General features: G+C 40.9%; 1 protein-coding gene across 6 annotated transcripts; it reads right to left on the minus strand.

The window, feature by feature from the left end:
* Positions 1-1,855: 1,855 nt before the first annotated feature.
* Positions 1,856-25,737, minus strand: prrc2b (proline-rich coiled-coil 2B). 6 transcript variants are annotated; one of them, XM_044333076.1, is made up of 31 exons: positions 25,563-25,737; positions 19,685-19,862; positions 19,399-19,576; positions 18,788-18,890; positions 18,112-18,175; positions 17,789-17,932; positions 17,104-17,417; positions 16,813-16,937; positions 16,539-16,702; positions 15,946-16,030; positions 15,619-15,787; positions 14,436-14,781; positions 14,130-14,317; positions 13,345-13,546; positions 13,025-13,229; positions 10,849-12,879; positions 9,239-9,402; positions 8,915-9,030; positions 8,659-8,800; positions 8,126-8,202; positions 7,640-7,927; positions 7,335-7,436; positions 6,959-7,151; positions 6,768-6,865; positions 6,551-6,678; positions 6,161-6,401; positions 5,849-6,013; positions 5,623-5,702; positions 5,393-5,474; positions 4,697-4,906; positions 1,856-4,306 (listed from the first exon to the last, which is right to left on the minus strand). In XM_044333076.1, the coding sequence occupies exons 2-31, from the start codon at positions 19,797-19,799 to the stop codon at positions 4,139-4,141; spliced, it is 6,687 nt and encodes a 2,228-aa protein (XP_044189011.1). In that variant the 5' UTR covers positions 19,800-19,862; positions 25,563-25,737; the 3' UTR covers positions 1,856-4,138. The 6 variants fall into 6 exon arrangements, with proteins under 6 accessions (XP_044189011.1, XP_044189013.1, XP_044189009.1 ...); XM_044333078.1 differs by having other exon boundaries at positions 9,239-9,399; positions 13,025-13,232; XM_044333074.1 differs by having other exon boundaries at positions 13,025-13,232.
* Positions 25,738-26,468: the final 731 nt, after the last annotated feature.

The following is a 26,468-nucleotide window of genomic DNA, read 5'->3' on the forward strand; positions in this document are numbered from 1 at the left end:
TTAAATTCAGAAAAGACATTGATATCAGTTGTTGTACCTGCTGGTCACTTACTTTGGCCCTTTTGTGAGACTCTTTTGGAGTAATGTGTATCTTTATCAACAGCATATGGATGAACATTTCATATTATTTTGTAAACATGTACTGGTTGGAATACTAGAAAATAACGTTTATTTTTTTAAATAAGAATTTAATTCAGCTATATATTAATTATTTAGTCTTTTAATTTTGTTAGCCAAATTTCATATTAATAAAAGCAAATTTACAAGTAAAAAGCCAAACTTATTGGTTTTTACAAAGGAGGTCAAACAGTACATTGATTCAGTTTGATCTTCCTCTATTTCAATGGCTGTAAGAATTATGAATACCTGCTTTTTGTTTAAAATCTTTGCATGAATTGTAACTCCCCTATAGCTCAGAGTTGTTTGTTTGTTGTTGTTTTTTTACTATACTTAACGATAGTTTACAATAATCATTATCAATGGAAATGATAATTCAAACAATGGAGAATTATCATGTCTATGTAAAGGTAATAAGAACGTCATTATAATATCACTCAACATGATAGATTATTTTAGAGTCAACCTATAGTTCTCATTAAATCACTGAGAAAATCCTAAATCATACAAAATATTGAAACATTCTATACTGAAAAATAGCAAAGGTTTTAGGCTAAATCTTGTTTTAGGGAACATTCTCCTAAATGGACAAATGCTATAAACATACTAAGAGCAGTGCTTTTGCCAACCTCTTTGAATTATGACCTAAGTGTGGACATGAGTTATGAGCAGTTCAACCAAAGAGCAATTTTTCCTTTTCCATATTGTTTCATGTGGGGGATTTTGAGAGGCCTGAATGGGTAGAAGTTCCATCATTACAAGAAAAAGGGAAAATAGGGAATAAGCAGAAAAATATCCACAATTTTGCTAGAACTTTCACATAGTAGAGTATAATGTACTGCCTTTGCTTTGTTTGTCAAAGCACTTTGTAAACTCTGTTTTTAAAAGGTGCTATATAAATAACAATATTATTATTATTATTTCATGAATCTAACCAGACTGGTTCAAACTAAGAGTTTGCTGGACAAGGATGATCAAAGGCTCTTTAACCTGCACAAACATTAGTTGTCCTGGATTTAGAGTGTCTTTTAAAAAAAAAACAACAACAAAACTTTTAACGTCTTGAATAACTAAGACGGCTGCTGGCTTTTCATTTAAACCGTTATGGGGGGAAAAAAATCTTTTGTAACACAGCATATCCAGAAAATCATTTTCTGCATGGATTTTATGATGTAGAGGATGCCAGAAAAATCAGCATAGACAAAGAGAACAGGATGTTTGCCCTAGTTATATGGTTTTGTGGCGTAACCATGCATAGCAAAAATATTTGTGCAAACCAAGCGTATACTTTTGTTAAAACTGATGGTCTTTTGTCAGCGTTTGATTGAGGATGGGATACGGTTCACATAAGGAGCTGCCGTTTGGATAAAAGCTCATGAATGGAGTTCAACAAGGTCAAACTTTGATAAACTGTTCCTTTGGAAAGCCAAGGATGTATTCCAGAGCAGGAAGGCCTATGTTTCCTGGAGGAAATGCTGATCTCTGGCTTTGAGTGGAAAATGTATGTGTGAAACATTTAAAAAACACAACATTCAGTGTTTATGGGAAAATATGCAGAACAGCCTTAAACCACTAGATTATAAAGTACTATATCAAAGCAACTTCCAGTAAGAACACGGCATATCCCCAAAAAACCTCAAATAACAGTCCCAAGACTGAAACCATTTCCCCATAATTTCTTTCACAAGAATTTGATGCTTGGTTTTAATATGACAAAGTGAGAATACACAATCAACAGTACATTTAAGAAATCACAACTGCTTTATTTCTTTTCTTTCAATAAGCTCTTTTTTTTTTTTAACAAGGGAGAGTAATGACCAAATATCTGAAAGGATAAAGATCAGGTAGGATAAATAGAATGCTGGATCAGCTGTAGAAAGCACTGGTCCTCTTGACAAAATGAAATATGCATCTTAAAAGTACAAAAAAAGTCAGGGCAACATTTTGGTGCAGGTACAATGATGAGAAGCATCAAGATCTTTTGCAGTAAGGGGAAAAAAAAGAGGCAAAAACAACTCCAAGCCTGATAAACCTATCAACAGGTGAAAGCAGTCCATTCTGAGAACACAGTGACCTTTTTTCCGACGTTAAATCCTTTATAGTGCCACAATATCTAAAATGAAATGTGGGTTTAAGCCTCCCCTCACTGACAAGGCTCAACTGTACAGTTAAGTATGCATATACATATATACCAGTGAAACACTGTCATAAAGATAAATCGCAACATTTTGTAGTGTCATGGAGCGTTATAGTAAGCAGTAACATTTAACCAGTTATGACATTGGCATTGTGAGTTTCAAAATGAGTGTCCATTACAAAAAAAAATAAAATAAAATGATGATTCCAACAGCTTCACATTTTCAAATAGAACAAACACTTTAAAAGTCCTTCGTAGTCCACTGGAACTGCAGTGCTCACAAAAAAAAAAAAAAAAAAAAAAAAAAAAAAAAAAAAGCTTAAGCAAAGGTCGTATTTTAATTCAACAAGCAATGCTAAATGCTCCCCCTTTGTGATCGTTAGCTTCTAAAACAGAAAAAAATAGTTATTTGGACCCTGATCGTGATTATAGTTAGGCTGCATTTATTGCTAGTGCCACCTCAGAGACCAGATGCTGAATTATCAAATGGTGATGAGTCGTGTTTTTTAACAATTCCCCACCGTACTGTTAAGTGGGATTTGAACGGAATTAGAGAGAAAAGTCTTTCAGGAGCTTTAAAAAAAAAAAAAAAAAAAAAAAAAAAATCTAACCGCCCCGTGTTGATGTACAAATCATCACTTACATCACAGGTTCATCAACAGACAATTTGATTCATTACAACCCAAACAAAGCAATACGAAAGCAAACATCTCAATCAGCTATTATGTGGTGGTGGGGGGGGGGTGGGGGGGGTTTCTTTTACAGCAATCACGAATGCAGCCCCTTCTTCTCCTGTCCCGTCCCCCCCCCCCCCCCTTTCCGCCACAAACTTCACAATGAGCCAAAAAAATTGTTGCCAGCTTGGTTTGATAAAATCCACACAGTTGATGGCAGCATTATGAATGCTGAGGTAAGGTACAGTCTTTGTGAAATGTTGCTAGGTTCTAGGTAGGAGTCCTGGAAGTTTACACGCGTTCAGCACGTCACATGCACACGCTGTATCAATGCCAGTGAAGTTCCCGTGGAAGCAACATGATTTTGGTAAAAATGTCCACCTTTTTGTTTCAGTTTTACATACAGAAAGAGAGCGAGCGACAGAATGTAAAAGCAAAGAACAGAATTTTAAGAAAAATCATTTCTACCAATCTACGCAGTTTAGCCACAGTTCACAGGGCTGGGTGAAGTACCCCAGAAGATGCATTTCTGGGGTGATGCGCTTCACTTTTGCCATGTTGACATGCAATGATGTCCACAAATTGGAGTTATGGATTTTTATTTTTTTTTTCTCGTTTAATAAAAGAAGTCCGTTACCAATAGGATGAATGGGTGATGATGACTTGAACGTTTATTTACCAGCAAAAAAAATGACAAAAACAGTGCCCCATTGCATTTTAAATTTGTTTAAAAAATTTTGAACAGACTTCGCTTCTCATAGTGAGTTGTATCAAGTGTCTGCCTGATCTTAAGGACTGAAGTCCATTAACAGGGAGTAAATACAGTTTGGCAAAATGGTATGAAAAATGAACCGTCTTTCTTAGTTGGCCATTTTTCTTTTTTCCCTCCAACTTCGGAGAGAAACACAAAAAACAGAAATATCTTTTCTCTTGACCCACTCTCCCCTTAAAAGTGACTAATAATAAATTAAAGAGGACCTTGAAGAGATCTGCTTAAAAGACTGTTTGTGTCTATGTATATATTTATATATATTTATATATCTCTATACGTGGTGTGAAATAATAAGTGTCCAGTTCTGACAGTTCAAGAGGGGTAATTCATTATGATGTCTGCATGTATGCCCCTTGCCTTGGTGCCTTTGGCTCAGACATTGGTCAAGGGGCTTTGTGTTGGTAGGCTGGGTGGTGATGAGGATTTTAAGGTCCATTGTTATGCCTTGCCCTCCTCCACTTTGACAGCCTGCGGTTTGATGGCTCCAGTGCGTGCTGGTTTGGCTTGGCCCGTGGAGGGAAGGGGCTCCTGGAGTTTGCTGGTCATGCCCCCGGATGGTGTCTTGCCCTCACCCACTGCCTTGCGCACGTCTCGCATGGTTTTACTCTGCACAAAAAAAGGGGGCAACATTACTAAAACCAACAACAGCGCCTGGCAAGCTTTACATTTATGAAAGTTGATTATTAGCATTAGTTTATGCAAAAATGTGTGACCCTTTATGTATATTTGATTATATTTAAGAATACAAAAATCATTACTGTTACCACATAGAAAATAATGCTCAGATTAAATATTTTCATAGTACAGTGAAGTTATCAATATTACTATCAACACTATAGAATTACAGCACTAAAATGTATCCTATCAACAACTCTTACTATAACGGTATACTTAAAAGTCAAAAGGGACACACTTAAAAATACATAAAATCAATGCAAATTGAGAGAAAGAAAATGGATTAAATTAAATTACCTATATTTACAGGGGGTGGCTCACCTTCATGCCATCCTCTGGCCCTTTGACAGGGGGCTCAGGGGCCGAGGGAGGGGTGGAGTGGGAAGGGTCACGGACGGGGTTGGGGTAAGGGGGGGGGCGGATGATGACAGGCTTGTTGACCTGCATGACTGGTCTCTGGATGGGGTTGGGGAAAGGGCCAGTGGTGGGGGGCCGCATGTGCATCACCATGCTGCCCTGAGCAGGTGGGACCTGTTGGTCACGGGAGGGGAGGGGGAGGTGGAGGGGGCAAAGTAGATAAGGGAAAATAAATGAAAATACAAATAGTTAGCATGCTGGCATTAAATGTGTTAGGGCATTTTCAGACTTGGTCCAAATGCTTGAGTTTAGTCTCCGGTTTGTTCCTTCAATTGCAACAGTGCATGTTATTATAAAAACCTTATTTTGTATATGAGATTCCAACTGTACAGTGACTGGTGATGCAAATGTTAATGTCAACCACTCATGCCATGTTATTACATTTTGAGTGATCGGAGCTCGCTAAAAGTGAACCCTGGACAATTGTTTTGAGATTGACCAGAGAGAACTTTTTGACTACAGCTTTCACACTTTCGCAAACATACCAAACCCTACAGCCTTGGGTGCTGGAAAACAGCTCCAATTGGTCCAAGTGTACAAATGCCCTGGTTAACTTTTAAACTAAATAGATCTTAACGTTTATGAGTGAAAAATGAATACCTGTTGAGTGAAGTGTGTAGGCAGAGGGCCTACAGGGCCCCCAGGACCAGAGGGCTTCCCACTAGGGCTGGCAGACCCAGGCCTGACGAGGAGAGGGGAGAGAAAATAATGATTTTACAACATGCATTGTGGAGCACATTTCTTACTTGTTGACAGAACAGTAAACTGGTACATACTGTACAGTTCTACACATTTAACTTAGATTTTTTGCACTTGACATTTTCACTCACCTGTAGGACCCTCCAGATATGCCTGGGGAATGATTGGGCTTTTCAGAGAACTGGAAGCCTTTCATTTCCATCTGCGAGCCCTTAGAAAGGAGCAATGAGAGCAACACTGTCAGTAGACATAAAGGATGATGTAGTGCTAATTTTCATTAGTATGATTGGTGTAGCACTAATGTCTAAACCGAACAGTTTTTGGTTGAGTAACATAAAAAAGATGAATAAGTCACACCTCTCGGCCTGTCATGACAGCAGACTGGGAGCCAGGTGGCAGCATTCGGCGTGGGGCTCCTACTGACAAGTTCTGTCCCTGCTGCAGCTGGATGGACTGGGGGAGTATGAGGTGTTGCTGAGCTGAGCCATAGCGCAGCTGAGAGCCAGGTAGAGGCATGGTCACCTAGAGAAAACAAATACTTTTTATGGTAAAAGTCCAATGATGGCGAGATTATACTATTAACAGACTTATACTTGCTGGGTGAACAGGAATGCTATGTACAAGAAAAAGAAAATCTCTCAGATATCTGGGACGCTGCAATCCACTAACCTGGATGAGTTGAGAGTCCATTAACTGAGAAGATCCCATACCAGGACCCTGGTTCATCTGGCTGTCGTAAACTAGCTGCTGGCTGCCGTTCATTGGCTGGTAGTGTGACCCGGACTGGGGCTTGACCATGTCTGAGGGCTGCATGCCAGGGAAAGCCGAGTAGGGCCCCTTGAGGGGGGCTCCGCCCGACAGCACCATGGGGCTGGGCTGTGACAGGTTGGGGTGCATGTAAACCTGGGACCTGAAAGGAGGAAGACAACAGAATGAGTGGGGGGGAAACAGTCAACTACAAACAAGTCTGATCTGTGTGCCACATATATGAAACAAATAATAATGACCAAAGTGAGGCAAACTAACGGAGCCATGAGAAATTGAGGTGCCAGTCAGTACCTGAAGGGGGGAATAGAGTTGAACATCTCTTGGGACTGAGAAACAGGTAGACCTCCCCGAAGACCCAGCTGAGCCTGAGCCTGAAGAGACGTGTGTAAAGAGATGGGAATCTGCTGGGCTGCGGCCGCCTGAATAGACGAACAAATGTAACATAATGACAATTTTGCAGAAACACACAAATAAACTGACAGCCTTGTCTGTATGTGTGTGTGTCTACCTGTTGGTAGGTCTGCTGCTGGGTCATGTTGGGTGGTACCAGACGTGGCTGGCTAGGAAAGACATGACCATCCAGATACAATGGGGGAATATGATTACCTAAAGAAAGAACAACATATGTTAGTTGTTTGTTTGTTTTTTTCAAAGATTAAGCATGCATCAAATTAAAAAGAAAAAGAAATCCACCGTTACCTTGCATGGACATGGAAGGTGCTACTGATGCCACAGGCATTGGAGGCATGGAAACCCCTCCAAAAGAACTGTAGCTGACACCGCTGGATGAACCAACGCTGCAGGGAGGCTGAGCACCTGAAGCACCCCCACCAGGAGAACCCTGCTCAGGGAGGGACTGGGAGTTCTCCCACGCCTTGCGTGCCGATTCCATCTGAAGAAAAAGAAAAATTTGAAGTAGCTATAGATGTTGGAATAACACATTCTGTTTTGCCATTATGTTCACACTATATTATCCTTATTAAAAAAAGGGTTGCATAAACAAACACTAATTGTTCCTTATTTGTTATGTTTGAACAGTTATAGTTCAGGGTATATGGGATTGTATTTCAAATACCTTGAGAGTGAGGTCAGCACTAGGGAAGGAGATGGGGTTGAGGTTAATGCCAGGCTGCAGGTGGTTGGAACGCAGCATGGGGATACTCTGATTGAGAGCCGTCTATTTAAAAACAGAGAAAAAGCTGCAAGGTCAATCAATGCTAGTCATTATCTCTTTAAGCAATACAAACCTTGAAGCATTTTATTACTCTTTTCAGAAACAATTATAAAGCCAATCCTTGATACATTCAGCTAGTTTTTAAATATCAAAGACATCACTGAAGTACAGATATAAGATAAGATAAGACTTCATTCATCACTCACATTGGTGGTAAGAGCATCCTGAAGCTTGTTGACAGGATTGGACACAGGCACTGGGGTAGAACCTGGTGGTAGGCTGAAATCAGAGTCTTTGGCACTGACACCAAACTCAATGGGGGGCACAGGTAGTACAGTGTCCACATGGAGATCCACACCATTGACTGGAGTGATGGGGCCACCTTCCAGCCGATCAACACCTTCTGAGCCCTTGCGGTGCTTCAGGGAGCGTTCATTTCCGATGGGTCCTGGCTTGTGCTGTTCTTTACTCTGCTCCGGGCCAGCATCAGAGTCCTGGCGAAGAAGAAGAGAAGGCACCAATTTGTTTGTGTTTCTCAAATTTATCCAATATTGTTGCAACTTATTTGTTATCGGTCAATAATCAGGCAGAGAAGAAAAATGTTAAAATAAAGATGAGAAATAATTTAAATACACAGAATGCAGACAATTTTGTTTAGGTGGAGGTTTCAATAAGCAATTGCACTATACTACCTCAGAGTTGGGCTCACTCCCAGTGTAAGACACCTGTTTAGTCCACGAGTCTCCCCCTGAAGACTGCACTGAAAGAGCTGAAAAAGATAATTAAATGCCATCAGTAAATATTAATAAGAATACAAATTATTTATCTTTTTTCATACAATTTTTACTCACTAAAAAGGTCTAAAACCATCTATGAAGTTGATAAATGTCTTTGCAAAAACATACTTTGGCCTTGAAAACCTAAAATGTTCATACATATCTAAAAGCCAAATTAAAACTAGGGATGCATGTTTTTTCGTAAGAAGCTTCAGCTAATGTAAGCATATATAATAAAGTTTACCACCACCTTTATATCACTAGAAAATAACAAAAAGATCAATTAATGTCACCATTAGAAACAGTTATTAGAAAGTGTAATTCTTCTATGTGCAATAATTAAGCAACTATGTATTTATGGTGTTACTATGAGTCTCGATGGATTCTACTAAATACCAACAACAGCACAGAGAACAAAGCGTTGACAGAAAGTTGGATTTGTCTATTACCTGAGCTGTTGGTCTCCCAGATTTCAGTTCCCAGGTTGTTAGAAGAAAGAGCTTCCTCGGGTTGTTCAATGCTCATGCTTCCCTGCTTTTTGGCAAAGCGCGGTGGTATCTTGGAGGTGATTGGCCTATTCTTCACTGGCACCTAACACAGGCAATGAGAAAGGGCTTAAGAACCTAAATACTCTCCTATCAAGCCATTTCATCTATCAATCAGCATGATGACTGAGCATCTGGTGTGAGCATATGTTTAACTTACAGCAGCCCCCTGTTCCTTCCTCCTCCTCTCATCTTCTTGTGGACGTCTTTGCTTTTTGGACAAGGCATCCTGGTATCCATCTGGATTTGAAACTGGTACCCCTGCATCCCCCTCGACTACAAAACAGGCATATGGTCAGTGTTAAAATGTCTTTATACAGCTAGAAAGTGCAGACTGCTGAAAGCACATAATCTGTTTTGGCTTAAATGAGATAAGCAATTAGTGTCTGCCCTAAAAATGTAGACTGGAGCACATGATGTCCAGTTCAACTTTTGAATTGTTTGTTTCCTTTCTAACAAGGAACAGATCAAAAACTTGACTCACTTGGATAGCTGCTGAGCTCATACTGAGACAGAGGTTCGCCTATGTCTGCCTTGACAGATCCTGGCTTCAGCTCCTTGTCTAATTTCTTCCCTGAGGGCTCGCTGGGCTCCCTCTCCTCCGGCTGCTCTATGCTGTAGACTGGGCCAGAATCATCTGGGCTCCTGCTGAAAACAGGAAAAAGAAAGACAAAGGGGTTGTAACTGGGTATGCTGGGCACTGCTAAAACACCAATGTTAAATATATGAAACAAATAAATAAAACAGTCCTTAAATCACCACAATTTCTGAGAAACCTGTTGTCAGTTTAAGTCTGTCTTTTTGGCAGTTGACACATTTTAGCTCTCTCTGTTAGCCAATTTAGTCCAGCAAAGACAGTTAACAAGTGGTATAAGAACAAAAACAAACAGAATGTTCCCTCATTCAAATAGCCAATGACTACAGATGCACCGATCGCAATTTTCTTAGCCGATTCCAATTTTTTTAAGTCTGACCTGCCGATTCCAATTTGTGGCCAATTCAGATTTTTACAAGAATTTAATAAGAAAGAAAGATTTTCTTTCACCTGTGGTGATGGATTTTTAAGTGTCTGATTAAGTTAGTTGTTTCAAATGTTTTAAGGGCTGTTCCTCCACAGCTTATTTTGGACTTACGGATATTACAAATTGTGAGCTTTGTGTCTTCTTCACTCACATTGAAGAACTTCCACACCGATGTGCGTGTGTGGCTGTAATGTCTGTGCTGCAGCTGCCACTGTGTGTGCAACATGCATGGTGCTGTAATGTTGCTCTCTATGTTGCTGTGTGCGCGACGTATGTATGTAAATTTGAGACTGATCAGTCACAGGTCATGGCCAATCAGCTGAAAACCGGCCAGTTTCAATCGATGGCCAGTCGATTGGTGCATCTCTACCAATGACCTGCATCTTGGACAGGCTGCATAGTGAGACATGCTCAGTACCGCAGACTTTGTTTATTAGCAGGGATAGTAGAAAACTATAAATAAAATTTTTATTCCATTATCATTGGAGTAGAATGGAGGAACATCCACAGAACAAAAACTACAGGCAGTTGACTGTCGGATCGGTTTTGCAGGAATGACGTGTGGCTGTGTTCCAATTTGAACCCTGGAGGCCACACCTGATTGCACGCACCTCAGCCACTTTGGAAAAAATAAGTGTGTAAATGTTGGTACAAGTTAAAAACAGACATGTTCAGCATGTAATCCAGAATTTAACTCCATCAGAATGGCAGGCAATATAATCAGTGCTGGTAAAATGAAGGCTAGGTATCTCTTACTGAACAATCTATGCAGTCTAAGCACTCACTTTTGTATATTTTTAATAATTGATTGAGCATAATACAAAATAGGTGATGATTCCTGTCACTTTGAGAGTGTAAGCCAAAGTACATTTATGTAAAAATAATATAGGAAAACGACAAAGTTATTTGTTTCTAACCACAACAATGAGACCAGAAACAATACACTGAAGTGTTAATATAATTCCCCAGCAAGTACTGTGGATGCTTCATTCCCAGCAGCAATAAATATGGGTACAGGACAGTGCAACTACAATGACCTTTGTGTTAAAATATGTTCCACTATTGGCCTCACCTCTTACAAGTAGTCCCTCCATTCTGCCAACTGTCATTCCTGTTAGAGGAGGAGGTGGGGGGGTTATCAGATGTACGTGTCATCTTGCTCGCTTCCAGCAGGGATGGCTCTCCTTTCCTGTTCTGCCGTTCCACCAATGGTCTCTGGCTGGAGAAGCTTCTCTTGGAAAGTTCCCTTTTCTCAACAGAGCCTGGTTCACTATGGCCTGAGTCTGAGGGAATGTCACCATGTCCCTGCGTAGCCGTCCCCCCACTTCCACCTCGCTTCTCCCTCCAGTCACTGAAGTCGCTGTTGTCTGATCCAGTCTCCCATTCCTCTGCCTGGCCATGCTGGTTTGCGCGTCCACCAGAGTAGTGGCCGCTGGGCCAGTTGTCATCCCCAGCGCCTTTGGGACGACCAGGCCAGGGGTTTGCCAAGTCTCCATTTATGTACTCATCACTTGTCCACTGGTTTGAGCCAGGTTCCCGTTCTTGTCGCAGACGACGGAAGCGTGGAGGCTTGTCTTGACGAGGTGGGCGCCGCCTCCTTAACACCTGCCTATCAGGGTTGTCATTGTCAAAATAGTATTCTCCTTCACGGTCCTCTGTGCCATTCTCCATGAAGGAGCCAGTGAATTTAGCTGGGTATTTGAGAGTATCGCGCTCAACAGGAGGTCTGCGGGAGTAGATAGTCTCAGCTCCAGGACCGTAACCATTTTCTTGCATGGGACCACCACTGCTACTAAACTGGGGGCCACGGCCCCTCCATGTAGAAATATCCCTGGAGCCTCCAAAGCCTCGACTGTAACTTCCAGTGGTGTTCAGTCTAGGAGGTAGCATGCGACCCCTGCTGGCCTTGGCCTTTTCTCTAGCATCATTGGTCATCTGGTCATCTGTGTACACCTTGTTGGATCTCCAAGAATCTCGATCAGCTTTACGGACCTCTCCAGATTCTGTGTAACCTTCTCCATTTTCAGATCCCTTCTGCCGGCGCCTTTTGGGCAATTCCTCATACTCAGAGGCTTCACTCAATGTCTCACTGACATTACGCCTCCGGGGCTTGCCCCTCTGGAACTCCTCCACCTTGACAAGGTCCCTTGGTGGTGCTCGTCCTCTGCCTGGCCGCTGAGTGCCACTGTTGTTATTGTTGTTATAAGCCCCTCTGAGATTGTCTCCACCTCGGCCACCACGGGTTCCGCCTCTAGAGCTAAATTCCCTAAAGCCTCGACTGCGGCCTCTACCTGTTCCTCTGACTGCACCAAAGGCCTGTTCTTCATCTATGAAGATCCAGTTATTGCGCCGTGGTGCCTGGGGCTCCCGGTTTTCCTGGTTATCTCTAGGTGACTGGCTCTTGCCATTGTCCCAGGCGCTCTCCTTAGGAGAGTCATCACTTTGGGTGCTTAGAGGCCTGTCTGTTTTGGTGGGAGCTGGTGACTGACGCTGTCTCTCTTCAGGCTGTTTCTCAACAACAGGTGAAGCTGAACGCCTGTTGCTGGCAGGCTGGTTGTCTTTCTTCAAGTCATAAACATTAGTAAGGACTTCTTTCTCCAGGCGGTAGGGGACAGGCTTCTCCTCAGGCTCAGGCTTAGGCTTCTCATTCTCCTTGTCTTCCACTTTAAGAGCCTTGAGAACTGGTTTCTTGATAGGCCCAGTTCTGCGAGTCAAGGTGCGCCCACTGGTCTCAGATGGCTGGCCAACACTACTACTGGAACATGAACTGGGGTCAGACCACTGGCTTTGAGCATTATTGAGTCCTCCATCTTGTTTCTGGCCTCCATCTCTTTTCCAATTGTCCTTGGAGCCATCTAAGGTCTCATCATGAGATTCAGGGCCATCTTTCAGATGCTTGTCTCTAGAGTCTTGTTTTGGGTATTCACTATCTGCATGGTGTTGGGAGTGGCTCTGAGCAGTGGTCAGCAACCCTTGGTCATGGTGTTCTCTGTCTGTACCTCGGCTCTGGTAGGCATGATGGGGGAGATCATCTTGAGGGTGGGACAAGCACTCACTGGGCTTCTCTTCATAGGAGTCCTGTTGGGAGCAGGCCATATCACTTCTGTGGATAAAAGAAGACACAAAAAAGATGAAGAATGACAAAAACAGACAAGGACTCAGGGATTTTAATCAAAATACGAGAGGATTCCTTCATTTAAGAGTGGCAAGATTCACAGGCTCTAAAGTTTTTAAACACAATAACTGACCTATCATCTGGCTGGCCACTTTCAGAGCTTTCATGCTGTCTCTGGTAAGGTGGAGTGAAGCTGCGCAAAGGGTAGCCATCTTGGTTCCACATGGGATAAGGCTCAGTGGAAGGGGCTCTTCTCTCCTGGTGCAGGTTGGGATGACATCCCTCATCAGAACCAGGACTGTTCAAGTGGTCTTGATGCATCATGGGTTTCATCATTCCTGCTGAAAACAATCACAGTGCTCAAATTGCAGTGTTTTTCTATGATAGAAAATCTGAGGAAAGTTCGATTTCAGATGCATAAGTATGAACGTATTTTCTTGAGTTGGTGCTCACCGGAAGAGTGGACAGCACCAGGGTAGTAATCCACAGGAGATCGCCCTTGGGCCATGCGGGGATCCATGAAAGGCGGCATCATCATCCAGCGAGGGTCAAACCCGAGGACATGTGGGGGATAGTAGCCCCGCTGGGTGTGGCTTGAACCAGAGGGAGCAGGATGGCCTGACTGCTGCCAGTGTTGCATCTTGTATACTTGTTCCTGTAGAACGGATGCAACAAACACACTGGTAAGAGATGGTGAACAAACTCCAATCCTTGTTCTGTGTAAAAAAGGACTTCTAAAGTAGGATCCTGAAACCAAAGCAGTTAATAAAATTCAGGCATCATAAATTGAATTATTTACACCTGTGCTTTTTCTTCTGTGACATGTAAAAATGTCATCCATGAATAATGCCTATGAATGCTTGACTAACTCCCTCAAGATTCAACTAAATCTAACTTACATGCTGTGACAGCATGAGTGAAAAATTCAGAAGAACTCAGCATTATAATGTCCGTGTGAAATGTTGAAACTTCATACTTTGCAATTTAAAAAGATGTATGAATCCACGCGCCTATTTTCTAAAGATAACCGAACAATATTGGCTGAAAAAGCTCCTAACAAGGAAAAAAACAACACAAGGCTGACTGCATTTCATGTTGATGACCTGCAACCTAAAAATATCCCTGCGTCTGTTTGACCTCTTTAAAGCCCTCTTCTCACAAAGCAGCCGCTAACACATTGATGCATTAGTCTGGGATTAAGACTTTATTGGTTACAAGGGGCATCAGCTGGCAGTCACCTGCTGCTGGTGCTGTGGCTGTTTCTGAAAGCGAGGTGGGATGGGTTTGGAGGGGTGACGTCCACTGTAGTCTTCAGAAGGGGAGGAGGGCTCCTGGCCATCCTCCCCGCTGCCACGGTAGGTGGAGAAGCCAGGTTCCTCATGGTAACTATGGCCAGGCGAGTTGTCTGGGGGACACTCACTTCCATCTAGAAATCATTTCATCACAAAACATGCTAAGAATTTCTTGTTTAAACCTCCAATATTCCTAATAGTTAATATGAAACAATTAAGTCTAACTGTATGGAAGTCTACACAGTTTCTTACCTTTTGTGCTGTATTGCCAGTTCTCATGGTGGGCTTTACTCTGTTCCCTATTTGGAGACAAAGGGACTTCTTTGACCTCGCCATCTTTCTGGCCTTCCTCTGTCCTTGACATCTGCCTTTCAGTCTTTCCAAATTTCTCATCCAGCTTTTTGAGTTTTTCAGCACAGGCAGCCAGCCGTTCCTCCCGGGCACGCCGCTCCTCTTCCTCCCGCCGTCTGCGGGCCCTCTCAACAGCTTCTGACAGCTCTGGTGACACATACTTTGCCCTAGCTGGAGCCTGAGTCTGAGACTGGCGCTGGTGATCTTCCTGGTCAGTCAGTGGCTCACCTTGGTTTTTCTGCTGGAGCTAGAGGTGGAACAGAAGATTTCATGACGGAGGGCTGCTGTTATATGCATTTTATTTTTATCAGTGTGTGTAACTCAAAAGGATTTACCCTTTCTAAAAGTGTGAATGCTGGAGGTGGTTGCATAGTTCTCCACAGCATTCATACTTTTCGATGACAAAACATACTGTAATCCATTTCTTCTCTATTTTAATTAAAGTCAGAAAAATCTAGATAGTTCAATTTGTTTGCCTTTTAGCAAACAGATTTCAAAGATGTTGTATTCCTTTAAATTATTGAAACATGGGGAAAAAGGGGGAAGAACGACAAGCAACCATGGTCCCAGGTTAAATTCAAACTCTACACAGTGTGCACCTTAGGCAACCAGGTTGTAAAGATACCCAAAATTAGTTTGTCTGCTAGGTCATACATAGCAGTCTTAAAAGACTCAAATAATTGTTTAGTGAAAGAATATTAAGTATGTAGGCCTAAATGTGCAAGTCTGCTCGTAGTTTATTTTAGAGAATTGGTCTGACCAATCAAAACTGGCCAAAAGAATAGAGCCATTTCCATTTTGTCTGTCACATCTTTTTCACAAAGCCTTGCAAAAGTCGTCAGAGACATATCACTATGGTAACTGCAAGGTCATCTGTCCCAATTCACAATGACAGTCTCACTTGAGGGTGTGTGAAGGCATATTGCTATTCATATGCTTGGTAGTGTTGCCTTATCCTGCACACAGAGCGATTAGAGGACAAGGTATGTTTTAACTGTGAATATCATCATAATGAGTTAATCTTAGATAAGTAATCTCAAAAGAGGATAATGACAGTTGAAAAAACACAGCACATTGTGTTTACCTGGGTGTCCGTAGAGAGGTATCTGCCGTTGGTCTTCCTGGGAGGCTCATGTTGGTGATGTTGGTAAGAATAACTCTCCTCAGGACCCTCCTGGGGGTAAGTTACCTCACCTGAACTCAGGGAGGACTGGCCATCACGGTGGTTCTCTCTCTCCCTCTCCCATTCAGTCCTAAAAAAAAAAAAAAAAAAAAAAAAAAAAAAAAAAAAAGTATGAAACCAAGAGACCTTTAAATGATGATAACATTGGGACAGTATGCATTTTCACCGTAAAAAGACTGTGAGCTCATTTAGAGCAGCAGCAATGAGCTATGAGAAAAGAGATCTCACCACATCTTGTTTTTATCACTGGAGTGTTCCTCTTCATCATCACTGAACTTGAGCTTCTCACTATAATCAACTTCCTCATGGAGCCCTGAAAAAACAAAAAAATACTAGTCAGCATCAGTGGGAAGTGATGGGACATATATATATCACACACACTCAAAATGATTATTTCACTTCATCACATTAAATCAGATGTTATTGTGCTATAAACAACCAAAATTTTGGTTAGTGAGAGCATTCTACAGAAGGGAGACAAATTAAAAGGAAAACAACAAAGTTTCAGGTTTCAAAATGTGTCACTGACCCAGTGATTTACTACGACAGTAAAGCAATTACAATTTCAAGCACTTTAGTCAAAATCCAAGCACTTTTTAAACCTTGAAAATACCTAATTAAAATTCAAGCATTATCAATGATTCCAGCACCCGTACGAACCCTGAGTACTTCATGCACAAATTATGGTGGTAGTGAAAATGCAGAGGCTGGGATATGCCACAAGCGAATGAGTGAAAAACCAACATTACACAGTCGGCTCCAACATAGCCGTACTGTAAAAGAGGACTGAAGACAATTAAACAAGTTTAAGAAATACTGACCAGCCCATCCATCCTCGCAGTCATTGTCAAGCTCATCCAGATCCTTCAGGTCCTCTGGATTAATGATAGCTGGGCGTTGCGGCCTGTCACCAGGCCTGCGGATGGGCTGAGAAGAGAGTCGAGGTGGAGCGCGGACAAAGCGGTTCTCTCTTCTCACATCACCACTACATCAGATATGGTAAAAACACAAATTAGCAAATGCCAGGAGTCACAAACCTGTGTGTCAAACTGTTGAATTAGTGGATAAATGCTCTCACATTGTGAATGTACTTACTTGACAAGTTCAGGTTTGGCGTAGCTCTGTCTAAAAGTGGGTTTGCTATCAAATCGGGCTGGTGCTGCTACGGTGGTAGGGACATGGTCTGTGCCTGGGGCCTCACGTGTCTCTTTAGAGCACATCTGAAAACAGCAGGATGAAACAATGATTTCATTGCAGAAATACATTTAGCCAACAAAATTATTTTACTATACCTACAAGCTGACTTTGTACAAATAAAACCATTAGATATTAGTTTTTGACTCTTTCTTATAGCCTGAAAAATCATAAATGTCATATATTACTTACAAACGCGGGCAACATGTCATGGTAAACAGCAGTCGAAGTGTGGTGAAGCTGGTACTGCAGGGCAGTAGGGACGGTTGTTCTGCGGACAGGCTGGGCGGGTCGCAGGGAAGGCTCTTTGGGGTCAAGGCCTGGTGACTGAGCCGTCACTACACTAGAAGAGGTGGTGCCAGTGGCAGAGGTGGGGTGAGATGAGGCTGGAGGGGTGCCAGTCTCACCCAGGGCAGTGAGTTTACCCTCAGGATCTGCTGGCAGGCCGAGGGTCAGGGACGAGGGCTGAAGGTTCCTGCCACCACCTTCCCTCCAGCTCGTCACATCTTGAAATAGGGAGAGGGAGATTTTAGAAATAGCAATGAACAAATTGACAAAATATGAAATTGAAAAGAACCACCACCCAGTCATTTTATTCCACTAAGGCCAATGGTCAAACCAGTGAGGGTGGCGGCTGTGAGTCAGTACACTTTAATGACAAATATGTCAGTATGTCTGTTGTATGTCTCAGTAAACTGCTCCCTTTGTTGGAATTTGTTTCTTTTGGTTTATCAATGGTGTGTTTCAACAGTATCGCTGGTTTCAGACAGTCAAACATTTTGCTGCCAATTTAATCATTTGCTTTCCAGGAGACATTAGCTTATCTATGAGCTTGCCAGCCAATTCCCGTGAGTTGGGAAGCAAGGACGAAACTTACTCTGGGGGCGGAGGCTTGGTCCGGGCCCATACGACGGATCGAAGCCGCTTCTTTCCTTGCCAGCCCTGTCCTGTTCTCCAGCTGCCTTCAGCGTGGGAAATTCCTCGTGAGAGAAGGGCTGAAGTCGGTTTGAGGCCCTTGAACCTGATGTTGTCATGGAAACAAGTGGTATAAAGAAAGATGTTTGTCTGACTTGTGTAAACAGAATAATGTCATACCAATTGGCAAAGACATATAGGTGTCACAATCTGTAATGCATATTATTCACTATTAGCATTTTATTTGATTTTAAAAGCGTTATAGGTAAATCTGAGATGACTCACCATCTTGCTCTAGTGCCTTTCCATTTAGCTGGGCCCATTGCTTTGGTCCACCTGTGTTTGTGTTCTGTGGAAATGCAGAAAAACAAGGTTACCGTCTAATAGCTGCATTAGGTCTCTCTGACCTTTTCCCCGAGTGTTCATATTGACTACTCTCATTACCTGACTTCTGACACATAGAGAGTTATCAACTGTATCAACACTGTTTCACCTTAGTACATTAAATAAAGATGCTGCAGCTTTTAAAACAACCAAAAATGGTGTTAATTACAAAGTCAGGGAAGAGGATGTGGTTAAAATGTCAACTACCAACTCAATCTTTAACATCTCTCTGTTAGCTACACTGAAACACAAGTGATACACTGAAACAGAAAAGAGGAGTGGCTATCATCCTCTTTGTATTTAATCTGATAAAATACTGTGTATCCACTTGTTTGGTAAAGGGTGTTGCTCTACGACTGGTTGTTAATACAGTTGAGACTATTGAATAGAAACTGAGACATGGTTGAATGGCTGACACATGTCAAAAAGTAACAAACATACTACTAAAGCTAGGATTGAACAGCAATTTGTTAAGGCCATTTATTTAGGGATAAAACTGCAGTTTGAGTTTTCTTCTGAAAATAAGTGACAGATGTTTAAACGCCATCTTTATGATGGTTAAAATACACATACACACCTCTTGGTTGGCTATCGGTGAGGGCTTCTGAAGATTGGAGACAGATTTCTGTAAAGCCAGCTGCGGCGGCAACTCCGGCAGCTGTGGTATTGATGCAATAGAACTATAAAGAGAAAAGGTGAAGAAGAGTTTTGTGGAAGTTAGTACTATAAGTACTATTACTTGATACATGGCAAGAGCAAAGAAACAGACACAAGACTCTGGTCTGACCTGGATTAATAGACTGGACCTCTAAGCAGGTGTGAATGTAGCAAGTACCTTTAATCATAAGCTAATATCTTTGCAAAAAAAGCTAATTATTAAAAAGATCAGAGCTTTATTTTATCTTACCCTTATTCTACCCTCTGAAAAGGATTAAAGTGTTTGTTCAAAGTTGACATTGGACTTCTATTTTGCACCTCTCCATTGCACCCAGTACAGTTAACTTTTGTCTTTAATGCTTGAAAGCCTTATATCTTCACATTTGAAAACCACAGATTAGAGGCTGGTTGAATACCAGTGTATTGCATAAAAACATAAATCAATAAAAAGCTAAAATGTACTTGTTGCTCACTTTTTACCTGCACTTTGATGAAGTGTTTAAATGTAGATGTCAACCTTTCTCCCCTTACCTCTTTTGATCGGGTTGTTCCTGCTTGTTCGCCCATCCTGTACCGTCTTTGGGCACAATAATCACGTTGGGATCGTTTCCTTTGTTTTCAGACTTCAAGCTCGGCAGGTGAGCAGGTGGGGGCATGCGCCGGGCTGTGGCCACTTTGCCAAGACTCTGCAAGCCATGTCGCGGAACTACTGGAAGAAAACATGCGGGCAGATGAAGTAAGAGGAGTGAGATTTAAAAAGGGATTGAAACAGGGTAACAAAGACATAAAGAAAGTAAGTATCAAACAATAAACTTACCTGTGTTTTTCTGAGTTTCTATTGATTTTCCCTTGTACTTGTCAAATAGGCTGAGTGAGGAATACTTGCTTTTCCCATCCTTGGACTTGGTTATTTGCCCCAAACGATCGGACATTGCGATGTAATGTCATCGAGTATGGAAATTTTTCTTTGCGCCTCTTCCCAGTGCCTTCTGATTCTACAAAGAAAAAAGAAAAAAAGAGAGGAAATTTCCACTTAGTGCAGGCCACCAGGAGGAAAAAATATTTAACCTTTAAGGTGTGAGGCTGGAAAGCTATCCATAAATTTACCTCACATTCTTTACCATGGTGAAATAGATATTTATTTATTTATTCAACGTTGACCAGAAAATCCACCACGTTTCAATTCAGATCTGTAAACAGCCTTTCTTTGTGAACTCGTGCATACAAACTGACAATCTAAATCAGCAATAACTGAAACACTGATTAAATATGTATTTTGAATTGAAGATGTGAAGCTAAAAATAAGATTAATTGTACCCTGCACAATTTGAATTTCAGCAGTTCGATGTCCCCGGCAGATTGCAGGGATTATGAAGACGACCGGGAACATCAAAAACGGTACAGTTGCATATCAGGCTGTATTAAATGCTTAATTTACACTACTAATCTTTCTACTTCTCCCTTGTGTTTAATAGTTTTTCCAACTTGCAGCTTTTTCCATTGATGTGGCGTGTAGGCCCTGACACATCAAGCCGACAGTCAGCCGTTTGGTACTGCTAGACTACATTTGATGTCTGTGGCTCAGCATGGCCCATGGTTTGTGCCAGGTGTGCAGCACTATTGAGTAGAGTCTGCCCTTAAAAGTGACCAATGTGAATCTGTGGCAATGCAGTGGGTTAGTAGGCTTTTAGCCTGAAAACAGCCCTGAATTAAAACAATGCAAGGCGCTGAGTTTTTACCCTAGGACTTTTTTTCAGGGGAGGTGGTAGGCCCCCCAAACTACCAGTGTGGTCGCAGGGCAGGCCTGTCACGGATATGTGGTGTTGACAGTGTCGTCATTAACGTGTGCACCAAGGTGGCTGTTCGCTGTTTTTCTCTACACTGAGCTGAAATGAAACAAGTGCACATAAATTAAGTAAATAAATATTAACAATAGGTTTCGGTGCAAGCCTGTCATGTTCGAGTCTATCGCACTTCCACTATTCTGGTAGTAGAGGATACATTTGTTTTAATCTGTTTATTTCAGGAGGGGCGGAAAGTCCCATTGGCGAGGCGGGCTGCCCCTCCAAGGAAATGGGAGGGGAAACACTGGCGCTGCGCTGGTGGAGGCTTGTTTCAAGTATCAGTAAGACAAAATAAGAATCAGTAAGTTTGAGGAAGAGATTGTTACAGATCGAGTTTCTAGGCATACCAGATGCCAAAACACTGCATAGCAATACTCTAAAAAGTTATGTTATCACAGTTATCACGGCAGCAATTTTATCTTTCATCACAACGATGGTCAGGGAAACAACAGAAATAGTGTTTGCATTGCAACGTAAGCTACCAGCAGTGTTGGGCAGTAGCCTCACTACAAGTAGCAGCATTACTCGTTTAACTACATTTCTCAGTAGCATGGTGGTAGCGTGGCTGTTTTCTGAATCAAATAGCTTTTCAGTAGCAAAGCTCTTTTATTGATCAAACAGGGTGCTAGCGAACACTCAGTACGTGATGCCACCGCCATACACCGACCTGTATGTGTAGCCAACAGAAGCACTTCCGTATGACGGTGACATCACGAACCAATCTTTGGGCTGATGCCTACGATGTCTCTACTGGGTCTGTTTCAACACCCACACTTGCATCTTTAGCACAATGAAGTGCACGTACTGTCAGGTAGCAAGCAGGCGTGTCCTACGTTTGAAATATACCAACACACACTACACTTAACCCACACTGTTACACACTTCTGCTACTACCGCTTTGAAGAGATATTCAGACCCAAGTGTACCACACGATTCACCAAGGTGTATTGTTGGCAGGAGTGCGCCTATAGGCTGATTTTAGGACAGACAATAACCGACAAGAAGAAGTTAGAGTTTATAAGTTGGATTTAGTGTGAATATGAATATTACTATCCAAACATGAAGTTATGGCAGAATCTCAACAGATGGTTATCACCAAATATTAACAAGTAATCTGTTCTTCTTGATGGGACTGATAAGACTAATATTGCATATCTGACACTGTCAGGATAAATATTAAATATCATATTCATTATCAAAGATTTTGAGAAATATGCTCCCTTCTTAAAAATGTTATCACACAGAAACTATTGAAAATGATATTGTATTATGTCTCTTTTAAGTAGCCTAAATTAAACCTACCTGCTTCTAGATAACTTGAGATTTAATTGCTTTGTATTTCTCCTCTCAGCTCCTGAATGTGAGTTTCTTTTACTGTATTTGATTGTGACTGTAATACCCCTACACTCCAACTGAGCTCGGTTGTGCCATTTACAGTATTTGTATTTGCGTAAGTGACTGGAGGTTCTTATTAATCAACAATGACCCAGTAAGCTCTGATACACCTCAACACTCTTGCAGTCTAAGCAGGTACTGTGACTGTGACAGTAACTGGATATATGTCACACAAGTGGCCACTTGACTACTTGCTAAATACAAACTAAAACAAATACATATAGGAGAGAAGAGATGGGGGGGGACAGAAAAAAGGTTCCGATTACGCTGAAATATTACTTTTATTGTTTTTAACATTGACTAGCAGAGGGTACAAAAATGCAAGTTTCTACAAAACAAAAGTATGGTGATAAGTCAAAATTATTTACTTGAAATGTATGTATATACAGCTACTAGTACAGAGTGGGCCTAATAAAAATACCACTTTTAAACTGCCAATCATATAAAATAAAAAAATATAAAAGTAACTTTGATATAGCAAACTACTTTTGCCATGTTGCTGTAGCTTAGCTTGCTACATTTCTCTGAGTGATACATTCAATGTAGTGGGGTTTAATTTAATGTAGAGCAACTGGTAGCTTAGCTCACTACACTTTCCAAGTGGCTTGCCCAACACCATCTATCAGGAATGTACATTTGATGGTCTGGCAACACAAGTGCACAGCTAATAAAAAGCAAAGCAAATCAGAACTTTATAAAATGGTCCAGTCAACTTATTCACACTGATGTAAATGTGGCTGAATATTTTGTTTTGTTTGTCACTCAGTGATTAGTTTTTTGAATCAGGAACACAGACCAACTGATAACGTCATTACACAGGAGCAAAATGTTCATGTATGCTGGCAGTCAGATGGCTGCTGTCTATGGCTTTTGTAATGTGTTCATGTGCAACTTTTAACAAAACAATTTAAGCCAATGTGAGGCGACGCATCAGTCGCCCTTTGTCTGTGCTAGCCTTGTATGTCAGTGCCCTCGGTCACACCTTGATCTTATAAAAAGCATTTCACCTTTTCATATGATTTGGCCCAAATGTCTCTTTTAAATGAGTAATCATCTGATGTGTTTTACACTTAATTCTGCCCCAAATTAACCACCATAGACCAAGTCATGGTTGGCAGGAAGTAAGCATCATGATGTTGCCATGCCAAGAATCCCTTCTCATTCTTTGTTGAAACCCCATTTCCATCTATTCTTCCTTTACTGTAGAACTACTACATAGAACTGGTGCAATGTCTGAAGAAATGGCTTTGACTTAGACCACATGTTTCAGTAAGCTTAAGCTTATTTAAAGTATGTGCTTATTAGGGCTGCAAGTAATGGTTATTTTCATTATCGATTAATCTGCTTATTATTTTCTCAACTTATTGTTTAACTGTTTTGTTGATAAAAAGGTCAGAAAATAGTGAAAAATGACTTAACATTTCTTAGAGCTAAAGGTGATTTCATTAAATGTCTTGTTTTGTCTGATCAACGGTCCAAAACAAATATGTAGTAAAAGATATTCAGTTAACTATCATGTAAGACACATAAAAGCTGAAAATCCTCAAATTTTTGAAGCTGCAACCAGGAAATGTTTGGCATTTCTCCTTTAAAACAAATAAAACCAATAATCAAAAATCAAAATAGTTGATGGTGACAAGTGGATAAACAAAATTGAACAAGACACTGTAAATGAAAAAACATCAAATACACTGCAAACCATTAAAGTTGATACCTTGATCTATCTTTTAATGTTAAAGGAAACCTAAATATATTCGGTCCTGGATGAAATATTTCAAATTGGGGGGGATTTCCAAATTGGTTAGTTAGCTTAAGATATACTTAAATCTACCACAGTAGTGAAGTAGAGGCAGAAAAGATGTCTACTAATAATAGTCCCACAAAATCTACCAACTTGCAACACATAAGCAGAGAGATTTATTTTCATTTTCAATCAAATGGTTCTGACAAAACAAATCAGATGAAGTTCACACCCCAGCATGTGTTTTCCCGGTTTAATGTTGTGATAATGTTTCATGACCAAAGCTGTTTTTACGGTTGAACATTTTCGATGATGGCTACTTGCTCTCACATTTCAAAGCGATTGCTTAATACATGTATCAAAACAATGTAACGTTATGTGGAGAGATGTTGAGTCTAGCACTGTGAGACACAAGACACTAAGAAAATGGGCTAGATTTTCTTTTTGGGGGTGATTGTGTAACATTAGGTAGGCGCCAACAATGCACAGCTTATGTTTTTAAATATTTAGTATACAAACGTATGCAAATAACGTTAAATCGTCGTCGTTTAAGCTGAATACCAGACAATCCATAACGTATCGGAGGCCGCTCGACCAAAGCTCCGCATAGGCGTTATACCGGAACTTCTGAAGAAAAATATCCATCCATCAAGGGGTCGATTTAACGTTAATTATGTACTAAAACAGATCATGCCCTTTCAGAAAAGCCCTGGATTTTTTTTCCTTACAATGGCCACCGAATTACACATTTAAATATAAAGGCTAACGCTATGACAGCTAGCTAGCTAACGACACAAATGTCTTGACTGTTTAACTACATTTAAACGCCATTTGCATCAGATAACCAAACGAAGATAATAGAATTAGTGAAAATTGATATACTGCTACTATAACATAAATTCTCCTACCGCAGAATAACGTCTGAGTCTCTTGTTAGGTGGAATTGAAGGTGTCGTTAGTCACTGTAAGCTAACGTTAGCTAATGCTAATTTCAGCACATGAAACTGACACCGGTCAAACGACTTGAACGACAACAAAAACACAAGCTATATCAACTAGTAAGATAAAGCCTCAAAAAACTGTCTTGGTCAGACAGCAGACTGTAGAGACTAACCAATATTATCTTAAATTTTAACCTAACAACACAAACTACAAGAAGGACCTAGGTGCAGTTGCCTGCCACCACTAGTAAAAAGATGCTAGTAAACATCAAGTGCTACTGTTGAAGCTTTATATCATTATAATTACCACACACTACACTGTTAGGGTACAGAGAAATACCTGATTCGCTGTTTATTAAATATAGCACGCAAGAATAACTGGAAACACAACCAAATGCTCCAACTTAGCATGGGCTAGCTAAGACCGTTAACGCAGTCGCAGCTTGTTCGGAAACTAGCGACTAACGGCCGTAAAACTTCCAGTCTAGCGTTAGTGTTTCGGAAACAACCATGACAGGCCGGGGATTTTTTGTGCATTCACATTTGTGCTTGACATTACGAAACACACTATTTTGTGTGTGTGAAAATCTCTATGTAAAAACACTCGAACCCAATGCTAACATTTTCAGAGCGGTCTGAAGACAGCGATGGGAATGTAGGACAAGGCGATTAAAAATGGCTGCTGCCCAGAACAAAGCAACAATAAAAACTGGGCAGTGGAGAAGACAGGCAAAAAACGGATATTTAACACATCCAAAGACACCCATAACTCACCGATTCAACGACTTAGTGTACCTTCTGCTCAGTGACAGTGATATATTTCCACAAAATGTAGTCTATTCAAAGGATGGATGGCGATTGTAAAGCCCGATCTTCATAGGTTGAACCGCTCGCAGTGTTGTTGCTGGGGTCCTACCCGGCCTGAGAATGATACGTCACCAAACGTCGTTGGCAGGGAAACACAACAAGCCCCTCTGCCGGGTGATTTCAGCACTTACAGGCAATGAAAACAAAAAAAAATAAAAAAATAAAAAAATACACCACAAGCACATTAAAGCTACAACTAACAATTATTTCCATTGTCGATTAATCCGCTGATTATTTTCTTGATTAATAAATTCATCGTTTTGTCTGTAAAATGACAGAAAATAGTGACAAATGACTTGCACAACGGATAATAACTATATATGTATATTTTTATCTATCTCACAACTCTCATTTTATTATACACTCCATGTATAATTACTGCACGATGTATAATAACAACCTTTTCTATTTAAATATAACTATTTTATTTTATTCTATTGTTGTGTGCTGGATGGTCCTGTTGTGACACTTAAATGTCCCTCGGGATTAATGAGGTATTTCTTATTCTTATTCTTATTCTTATTCTTATTCTTATTCATGGTGACATCTTTTACACCAAAACCACCACACACAGGAACAGTTTCTTCCCCCTATCCGTCACACTTGGACAATTAAGTCAGGCACTTTGCAATAACCCTGTGACACTATAATACCCTCTGTACCTACAAATTATACATATTTATTTAGTTTAAAATACAAAATGAGCATGTAATGTGTATATACTGTACATAACCACCTACTATATGTATATAAAGTAACATGTCTTCTTTTTACCATTTAATATTTATCTCAGCACTCTTCACTTCTTTGCAC

This window comes from Thunnus albacares, chromosome 18 (assembly GCF_914725855.1).
Source record: "Thunnus albacares chromosome 18, fThuAlb1.1, whole genome shotgun sequence".
NCBI classification, from domain to species: domain Eukaryota; kingdom Metazoa; phylum Chordata; class Actinopteri; order Scombriformes; family Scombridae; genus Thunnus; species Thunnus albacares.